The following is a 10,569-nucleotide window of genomic DNA, read 5'->3' as shown; positions in this document are numbered from 1 at the left end:
GGCAGTCCTGGGGGGGGGGGGGGGGTTAGAAGGCCTTCCTCTTCCAAGTTGACCCTCGAGTCTTCCCACTGCACTTACGACTACGTGTTTGCCAAGCTAGCGGAGAAATATTGGATGGTTAATGAACTTTTTTTTGAAGTGAAAACTTCTTTTGGAGCACCGCACACACATTTTTTCGTAGGTAGTAAGTTAGGCTGATCCGTCACGCTCTGAGGTGAAAGGCTCGATCGGGTGAACTCGGGACCGCCGAGTGTACCCGAGCGAGAAAGATACGGTCAGCTGCTCTACGCTGTTGTGTCGCTGTGTTTAGTATATTCAATTAATACCTAATAATTGCCATTATTAATTTAATAGTTATTATTGGTACGTAATAATTATTATTTAACAATTATTTGGTTTACATTGATTGTGGTCTTAAGCAAAGATATCAGAAGAGAATGTGTAATACCTGGCCGATGCATTTACGAATTATGTTTAGGTTATGATAGGTCGTAAATTCATGTAAGTCGTCATGGACATGGTCATGTGACGAGTTAACGACAACACTATATATGTTCCTATTAGTATAACAACACTATATATGTTCCTATTAGTATAACAACACTATATGTGTTCCTATTAGTATAACTTATTGCGATTTTAAATCCTAAGTATACGATTACTGTGCAGTAAAATGAGAGTAGAAATATATTAATATTCTCATATAGATATATAGTTTGAATAACGAAGAAAACATAGTCTTTGTAACAATATAACCTAAAAATTAAGAACATCATTATTTATTTTTACACGCTTTATATTAGCTTCACCTGTATGTTTGTTTATTTGTATGTTTTAACCGACTACTTTGGGTGCGATTTTGAGCCACTTTAAATTGCCAGATTTCATTCAAACTTTGTAGATTTATCGATGACCGATGACAATACACTAATTTGATAAGATCATTCCATTATTCAAATTAAAAAATAAGATTGTTGTCAATTTATATAATTTCACAATATTTAGTAGGCTTTGTTTATATCGCGCCAAAGACAAACTGAAAGAAAAGAGTTCGCACATTGTAAAGAAAACCATTTCGCTCATGTGCGAACTCTTTTCTTTCAGTTTGTCTTTGGCGCGATATAAACAAAGCCTACTAAATTTTGTGACATTTAATTAAATTAAAAGTGAGAGCAGGGGGGGTGACAGTAGATAGGACAAACTGAATCCTTAAAAATGAGATCATACCATGTTTCACCAACATCGGAAAAAAAAAATTACAAGTTTTGATCTCTTTAGTTTATTACATATCCAGTTATTATAATTACATACGGCCATCTTTGTATTGTCTCGTGGTAATAATGGGATTTGAAAGTAAAAGTATATATATTTTAAATGTCACTGAAAACTAGATGCTGCGTGGCATTTTGCCGAAAACGAAAATTAGAGCACGTTGGCCTGTCGTTCTCCATATTACCTGCTAGGGCTGCTACTGTAGTTTTTGAAGTTGAAAATTAAAAAAAAAAATTAAAAATGGAATGGAAAATAAATATAATAAACAGAAATAAAATTAATTACTAAACGATCATCAGTTTCAATCTGGCTGTATAATTAATTTGGACTTTACTAGTGCAGAAAAATATAATATAAGTACATACACTTGTTGAACCTATTTCAAGATAGATTGGTGGTCTTGTGGGTAAAGGCGTCATAGCTCGAAACTGACGATTGAGAGTTCGAATGTACCATAGTTCAAAACTTTTTTTCTATTGCGGAAATAGTTTAACGTCCCATTATAAGGACTAACATAAAGCAATTTTACAATATCAGTAGCCTTTATCGAAAAAATATAAAATATGACGACTACAAAGGTGCCAACTGTGCCAACTATCACACGCTAAACTTTTCTCAGGTTGTATCTGGCTGTAATTTTTTCGTTGTCAAGTTGCAAAGAAATGGTATGATCGCAAGGGTTTTGTTTACAAATTTAAGCAAACGATCATTACTATGGGAGTGGCGCCTCTCCCTTTACTTACTCTATGAGTGAGAGTGGGTTATGATTATTGTGAACAATATACTTTCTTGAAGAGAATATTATCTATATTTGTAAAAATATGAAAGAAAAAAAACTGAAATAAGGGCTTTAAATTTTGTTTCTTTCGTTAAATAGAGAAACACAAATACGTCTTTGTTTCATTTTACCAATTAACCAAGAGAGAAACATTATTATAGCACAACATTTTCTGCAAATATTTCACGAAAAATGGAAAAATGGAGGTTTGATTTTGCTGTGAAACCAACAGCAGATGGGAAATCAAACACCATATGCATAACCTCAATAGCTACACCTGATGGGCAGATTTTTGAAATTCCACTCGAACACCAACCTGCAAATCTACACCAAGCAGTTACAAATACTCCATACTATGCCATGGTCAGTAAATCATTAAATAAAAGACATCAAACATGGAAAATATGGATAAGTTTGACAGGTGATAGGTATATCAAAAAAATATTTGGATAGAGAGCAAAACTTACAGTTTAAGGATTTTTACCTGGAAGAAATTGAGGAAAAAAGCAAAAAGTGCTGAATCTATACCTAGTGGATAAAATAAAAAATTGGAAAAACTGTTAGAAAAATTTCTTGAAGAAAAAAAAAATGTATCTGAAACACAAAATTTAGGGAAAATTGCAAAAGATTTCATGATTGAGAAATTCACGGGCATAAACTTAAATGCTTACCAGTGGATTAAAGATTTCAACAAAGAATGTGAACGTTTCCTAATCAAAGAAGACAAAAAGAAAATAGAAATTTTAAAACATTTCTTAGAATACTCCAGTGTAGTTTGGTACAACTGCATGCAAATGAAACTTACAGTGGAATCGGACTGGAACAAATGGGAGAAAGTTTTTTGTGAGACATTTGCAAACAAAGGATGGTCACCCATCAGATATGCTGACTTAGAATAAACATCAATGACTTCCCGAATATATTGATTTTCATAGCAGGATATTGAAATTATTGAGTACTGTAGTTCTTCAACACGCTATATTGGATATATATTTTAGAAGCAGCCAATATCTACTCAAATTCACTTAAATAGTAAAGTCATGTAATAAATCAAAAAATTGAGACACATCTAGAGGCACTTCTGAGATAAAACAATATTTATCGATTTTATTTTAACTGCAGCCAATATCTATTCAAAATCTACTTAAATAGTAAATTGATGTAAACACTATCAAGTTTTTTTTACATTGTTATAAAATTTCTTTCATACGTCGATAAAGAAGTATCACTTTAAATTATAAATAAACCAAACTAAAAAGTAGAAAAAAATATATAAAAAAACTAAAAACACGCTTTATATAGAAAACCAATATAAAAAATAGACAATATTTTTTTATAAATTTGAATCAAAAATAGTGTAAATTTTTTTAATAAATATAAATTAATAATAGTATATATGAGAAAAAAAATGTATTTTATTTTTAAAAAAAGCGTAGGGTGGATGGTGTCAATAGTTATAAATATTTTATTGACGTATATGAGTAGAAGAATTATCATTTCGATAATATCTTAAAAAGCACCCCACGCTTTTTTTTTAATAAGATAAATTTTTTTCTTATATACACTATTATTAAATTATATTTGTTAAAATTTTTTACACTATACTTCATTCAAATTTATTAAAATTTATTTTCTATTTTTTGATTTGGTTTTCTATATAAAGCGTATTTTTTTAGTTTTTTTTAAACAATTATTTATTTTAATACCTACATTTACTAAGCAATGCGTATTTTATAGTAATTTAGGAGTTATTTTACTAACGTGATTAATCAAATTTGTTGTGATAATATTTTTTCGTAAAATTTGCAAAACGTTTTCACTTCTGTCGGCAGTCCTCATGTCTGCTTTGATTTTATTCATGTAAAAACCGTATAACATGCATAACAATTTTATGAACGAGTGCGGTAATATCATGACATCTTTGAAGGGAGAAAACCTTTTTCCTTCATATTATTTTACGAATGTTTAAGGTATTCTCATACAACTAACCTTGAATGAGCACTCATAGAATTTAAATTGTCATTTGAGGAATAGATTAATTAGTGTAATACGGCAGTGTAGTGTAAGAGTACCGTTTATTTGTGTCATCTATTATGGTAAAAGTACTTTGTTAGCTTTCTCTGAGGTGTGTAATAAAGCAGATCAATAATAATGTGCAAATTAATTGTAATGATAGCCACACATGAACGGACTCGATATTTTGTTGTACTTCAAGATGAAACAATATTCTACTTGACATCAAACACAAATAGCGTACGTTCATATATTTTAATTTATTATCCTTGAGAGAACACACTATTCATCATAACGCAAAATAACTGAGAACAGTAAAAATGTGATATATATATGAATGTAATTAAGTTAATTTGTTTCAAAACGAACACAAAATGCCTACTCTATGTAGCAGCTATTTCTTTGGCGAAATTTTGTCTAATGGCACTGGTGTAAATTTAGCTAAATCACTATTATTTTGAAACTTGGGATTGGATTTAAAATAAATCTTGAATGAAATCAAGTTCCCCCACAAATTTCTTGAGGTTCAAGATTGATTTTTTTTACCTAATCAGCTACAGTGATTTGTCCAAATGAGTAGTTTGATACAGAGATTTAGTCAACAATTTTTGGCATTAAAATTGAGATAATTAAGCTGGCGATTACACACAGTACTTAAATAATTAGAATGCAGTTCCAAAACTGAGATCCCAGGATTTGGTGATTTAGAAAGTTACGGTGTCTCTAGGATCAAACAAGAGTTCATGCGCCGAAACTTTACCGGTACAAATGTTTACTATCTATAATTTCCTAAACTTTTAAACACTACCCTTACTTTTCAGAGGCGAAAACTGAACTGCATCGTCAAAAGAAATAATTAATTTTACCCAATCCTAGTTCAGCCACTCTATGAACGAAGTAAATAAGACGCCATCATTGGCAGGAACTGGTTAAGTTCAACCTACTTAGCCTTAAGCCAAATAAAAATAATACATTAGGACATAACATTAGCATGTGAGGCACAGTCTGGCAAAATGAACACATTAAAGTCACAAGCAAACATCCTACAACCATTCAAACATGTCCTAGTTTCAAGAAAATGTTTTCCTCAGTTTCAGTGAGTAAGGTTGATAATGTCCGTCTGTTGAAAGGTTGACGCGTGGGAGAGGGGAGCAGCCCTCCCCAAGAGGCTGTCGCCTCGTCTCGGGCCCGCCGGACCGGAAGTGACGCCCCCTCAGTCAGGAATCTGGGCCCGCCCGCGCAACTGTCTCGGGCGACGCGCTTTTGTCGGCGCCGACCCGTACACACCGGGGCAGCGCGGCGCGGCGCGGCAGCGTCCACAACTAAATGTAAGGTGTAAAATAGTGCTGTTTGTGCAGTTTTCGGTACTTAACTTTAAATATTGTAGGTAATGGTAAAATATTATTAATTTTTCAATAAAAAAATTGTTTGAGTGATGAAGTAAGAAATTAATTAAAGATATTTTAATCAATCCAAGTGCCTTGTCCACGTCCACTCAAAATCATAAATCATGCTCGAAGCTCGACAATACAAAAAAAAAAAAAGAATAAAAATTGTTGGGTTTCGGCAGAACTGGCCTATTCTTGGACACAATTACTTTAGCTTGAAGAGTTACCCAGTCACCACCTGCTTATAATTACGGCGTTGGTTAAATACAATAGGTGTAAGATATTTGAAAGCTTGGGACCCGTCACATCACAACCTTATAGTTTCTGCTCGTGACAGGGGTAGGGGAAGAGAAGGAGAATCGGTAGGGCTTGCTTACTCTTCCCCTCCAGTGCAGTGGCCGGTGATAACAGTAAGGCCCTCCTCACACGGGGATACTGAAGTTGCTTAGATACCGCGAGACTCGGCGACCGAGCGACTCGTCATGTAGATAGGCATGGCGTCACTCAGACGGCGATACTGGAGTGGCGGAGACTGGAAGTCGTAAGCAACGTAAATCCCGGCGACTCAGCATGCTGGTCTCCACGCTACTCCAGTAGCCTACGCGGCGCGATACTGTATTGTAGCGAACAATGGGCGAGCAGGCGTTTAATATCAAATTTGTAAACGAAGTTGAGAAACACCCAGAACTCTATAACTACAAGTTGAAAGGGTATTCAAAAAAGGATGTGACTGACAAAGCATGGAATGATGTCGCAAAAGAAGTGCAACTCACAGGTAAGTTGACAATATCTTAAACAACAATAATTAGATATAAAATATCTATCATAATAAACTAACTTGTGAAAAACCAAAATGTATATGTAAACAGCATGTTTTATATTTAGTATCTCACAAATACATTATTAGTAAAAGAAATATAGTTTTTATACAATGGTTATTCGTCCTTCGAAGAAATACCTTATTCTAAAACGTTTGTAACGTATAAAAATTACTTTCTATTGATATCTTTTCTTGGTTCCCAAGGGAATTACGCATGGTTTTTACGAACTTCGATAAAACTTACCACATGTTCAAAGTTGTTGTCATACTCACAGTAACCTACAAAAACACATGAAATACTTTAATACCTAATTAGTTATTGTAACAGTATTTCCACTGCCATGGAACAGAAGCCCGGGGTGTTAGAAAATAGTTTGCCAAGTAATTCCGCACTTCATGAGCAGTAGACCGATCATGTAACGTTAGGTCTTCTAGTGGCTGTGGATTGATGTTGGGCGTTTCTGAGTTGCCAAATGGTTCACCAGCAAAATATTTAATACCTTCACTTTTCCGAATGAAGTTGTGAAGAATGCAGACAGATTTTATTACATCAACCACTCTTTCCGTAGTTCGGCAGCGAATAGCAGTGTTCAACACTTGGAACTTTTCTGCCATCATTCCGAAAGCGCACTCCACTGTTTTCCGTCCTCTGCTCAATCTGTAATTGAATATTCTTTTAACATCATCAAGTGTTCTCTGAGGGTAAGGACGCAGCAAATATTGTGACAATGGAAAGGCCTCATCTCCAACAAAGTAAAAAGGAAAGTCAATCTCATTGTCGTCATCTGGTAATCGTGAAGGCGGTGGTATGTCTAGTCCTCCATTTGCAATCCAGTGTTTGACAGCTGATGCGCGAAACACTCCTCCATCGCTGTTTCTACCTGCATAGCCAGTTTCAATAAGAGTGAAGAAACCATCTGCATCACTGCTAGCCAGCAGCACTATTGAGTGATACATTTTGTAATTAAAGTTACTTGAGCCAGTTCCAGGTAATTTTTCTATTCGAATATGCTTACCGTCCAATGAACCCAAGCAATTGGGTAAATTCCACAGTGAATAGAAACGCTGTGCTATCATTCTCCACTTTTCTTCTCCTGGGACAGGCATGTAGGACTCTTTCAACGATTCCCAAATTAATTTGGTAGTTTCTCGTATGATGTTGATAACTGTGCTTTCTCCTCTAGCAAAGTACATCGACAGCGATACAAATGTACCTCCTGTTGCCAAATACCTGCAACAAAGTTAAATTAAATTTTACTTCATAATACATTCCCCATGTACCATTTATATATTTTTTCTTCAAATAATAAACATATGTTGTATATATCTGGATTATACTTAATACTACTTCACTTTTGTATTTGTTTTTTGTTTACTGTAAATTAGTTAGGAATTCATCCATTGCAACGATTTATATTTATGTGAACAATGTTGTTTGTTTTCAGTTAACGAATGCAAAGAAAAATGGAAAAATCTCCGTTCAGTTTTTGTCCGTCACATAAAGCCACCTCCAAGTGGTTCAAGTTCCAAAAATAAGAAACCATATTATCTATCGGAGGCAATGAAATTTACCCTACCATTCATAAAAACGCTTGGTACACCATCGGGGAATTTGCCAGAAGTCATCAATGAACAAAACCTGGAACACAGTTCATCTGACCCAACACAAAATACGGAAGACGTTGCGGCTGAAGAGGAGGAATATATCTCAGATAACGCAATACTAACTACAACACCACAACTTTCCCTTCCTTCACCTATGCTGCCAAATACTGACTTCTCGCAAGAACATGCTCATCATTCCCAACAAATGACTCATGATCCCTTTTCCAACCCAAAAGATAATTTATCAAAGCGTAAAAAGCAAACAGTGACGGAAGTGGACAAGTCCTTTATGGAATACATGAATGCAAAGAAAAGGAAACTTGAATCGAATTCAAACGATGATAGGCAAGTAAAAAAGTCGTTTCTTCTAAGCCTTTTACCAGAAATCGAACCTTTGACAGATGCACAAATGAAATCATTCCGACGTAGGGTTCTGCAGCTTATTGATGACATCACGAATCCAAAAGACATGCACCAACACGTACCAGCTTACCAACAGACCCCAACTTACTCCTACAGTGTTTCCACGCATTCATCGTTGGCTACAGATAATGCTTCAATTTGTTCGTCGCCTGGAAATCAAACTATTCCACAGAAAGTACAAGATACTGAAACGCAACAGTATTTTGAAGTCATCCAAGAGACTTTACAATATGAGCAGGAACATAATGTGATGTGATGTTTTGTTGGGTGTGTAAACATATAACTTTGGTGTACGTGTTTTTATCTCTATTATGTTGTTTATTTTTGTGTTTACAGTCATGATTTGAATGTTTGTGTAATGGGTATTCTTTAAATAGTTTATATATATACATTTTTTCTTTTGCAGTACATTATTTGAATGTGTATTTCTTAGGTATATTTGAATTAAACATTGGAATGAATTTATGCATAAGATATGTTTATACTTTCACCTTTCAGTTGACTGGAATACTTGGGTATAAATAACTTTAGATTATTTAACCTGTTAACGTTAAAGTGCACATTCTTAAGATCCATACAACAGCCATTTTCCACAGATAAAATAAGTAATTGCGGCCTCAAGTTAAAATGCATACATTGTTTTTATTCGCCAAGCATCAGTATATACGTTAAAATACTTGGAAAGAAATAGATTTGTGTTGAAGGGAAACATTTAGAAGTGCCTTAACAAAAATTCGTAATAATTTGTATTTCTTAACTTACTTACCTCAAAGTTATCAGCAATCGTTCACCGGGGCTCACGCATTCCCTCATAGTGGTATCCCTATAATACATCGCAGGTGTAACAATTTCCGTTAACATTTGGTAAGTCTCCTTCGTCATTCTGTAGAAAGCGATGAATTTTGAGTCTGTCTCTTGCAATTCTTTGGCCGCGACAAATAATCTACAATTAATGTTCCTTTCTATATATGGATGAACCCACAATCTTTTCCTACTTCGTTTTCTATAATGTTGATAATATTGGATAACAATATCACTATCGTCACTGCTGTTATCACTGGACATTACATACAATATATAGGCACTTCACGGTTCCACAAGATACTCGGGCTGTACTCACGATGCATTTTTTCCTCCCAGTCTCTGATATTTTAGTAGCGTCGTGTGAAGATAACGGGCGACTAGAGTCACCCAGTCACACAGTTGCCTAGTCTCCAGGCTACCAGCGATCGTTTTGTAGGCAACTTCAGTATCCCCGTGTGAGGAGGGCCTAAGACACTCAGGTTTTTAGCTAACCTGCTTTCAGATAAGAAAAAAAATAGTGGCTAAGGGGGGGATAACACCCCCCCTTCCTCCTGGCAAGCCTCTGGCGTAGCATGCTATATGCTAGTTGTAACGACCGGCGGAAGAGAGGTAGAAATGACGCAACAGTGATGCTACGGATTTATCGTTACGCTGCTTGTGTTTTTTTCTCCCCGGTTTTCTTAACGGCTAGCAATCGACACTATCATTTTTTTTAAGTATATACAATTTATTTATTCGCGTGGAGAATAGTTACTGATTTGTTCAATTATCTCTATAAGTTCATTTATTGTTATGTAAATAGTGTGACTGAAAATTTAAAAGACGTATAGACATAAGAAGTTAGCTTTATAAGTGTAATTAATTTTTGGTTTGTGAACACTGTGATTTTAAATTTCAAAAGGACTTAAAGGCTTGTGTGATAAACTTAATCAGTGTAATTTATGTTCGATTGGAGTGTTTTTTTTTTGTTCTTTCGTTTTATTCAGCTGGAGATATTGATTTAACATCTTGCCTAAAAATAATAATAATGCAGAAGCAGATAAGAGTTATTATCAAAGGCAACGTGTAAAACCAACAAAAGAGGCGCAAAAAAATGCCAGTGAACGGATGCGAGAATAATACAATCCCTCACTTATCACGTCTTCAAATTGCGCGAATTCATTTAGCGCGATGTTAAATTTGCTGTCCTAGACTTGAATAGCACGTCTGTAAATGCCAGTTAGCTCTAAATCGCCACAGGCAAAAAAAAATCGGGCATGATGCTACGAAGTCTACTTTAACTCGGTGAACAACAGATGTTGCGTGATAGTTGATGCTATGGAGTGTAAAGGACCAAATGTTTTTACGTCCGCGCGTATTCCGTCGAGCCGTACCGTTGTCGCCCGGCCACAGATCAGGCCGTGATGAACTCAGTCTAGCCAGTGGCAGGGAACTCGCACGCACAAACACAAAGCAATTTCCTGCCC

At 35.1% G+C, this 10,569-nt stretch overlaps 1 protein-coding gene across 1 annotated transcript; it reads left to right on the top strand.

Moving 5' to 3' along the window:
- Positions 1-5,871: 5,871 nt before the first annotated feature.
- LOC134527341 (uncharacterized) lies at positions 5,872-9,564 on the top strand. Its single transcript, XM_063359933.1, has 2 exons — positions 5,872-6,226; positions 7,717-9,564. The coding sequence occupies exons 1-2, from the start codon at positions 6,082-6,084 to the stop codon at positions 8,553-8,555; spliced, it is 984 nt and encodes a 327-aa protein (XP_063216003.1). The 5' UTR covers positions 5,872-6,081; the 3' UTR covers positions 8,556-9,564.
- Positions 9,565-10,569: the final 1,005 nt, after the last annotated feature.

This window comes from Bacillus rossius, chromosome 1 (genome assembly GCF_032445375.1).
Source record: "Bacillus rossius redtenbacheri isolate Brsri chromosome 1, Brsri_v3, whole genome shotgun sequence".
Taxonomy (NCBI): domain Eukaryota; kingdom Metazoa; phylum Arthropoda; class Insecta; order Phasmatodea; family Bacillidae; genus Bacillus; species Bacillus rossius.
The sequence above is the reverse complement of the archived record's forward strand: the minus strand, read 5'-3'. Positions and strand labels throughout refer to the sequence as shown.

Bases quoted from the DNA above. Each gene is read 5' to 3' on its own strand.
- LOC134527341 (XM_063359933.1), top strand. From the start codon at position 6,082: ATGGGCGAGCAGGCGTTTAATATCAAATTTGTAAACGAAGTTGAGAAA. The intron at 6,227-7,716 runs GTAAGTTGACAA...GTTTGTTTTCAG, and splicing joins AAAAGAAGTGCAACTCACAG to TTAACGAATGCAAAGAAAAA.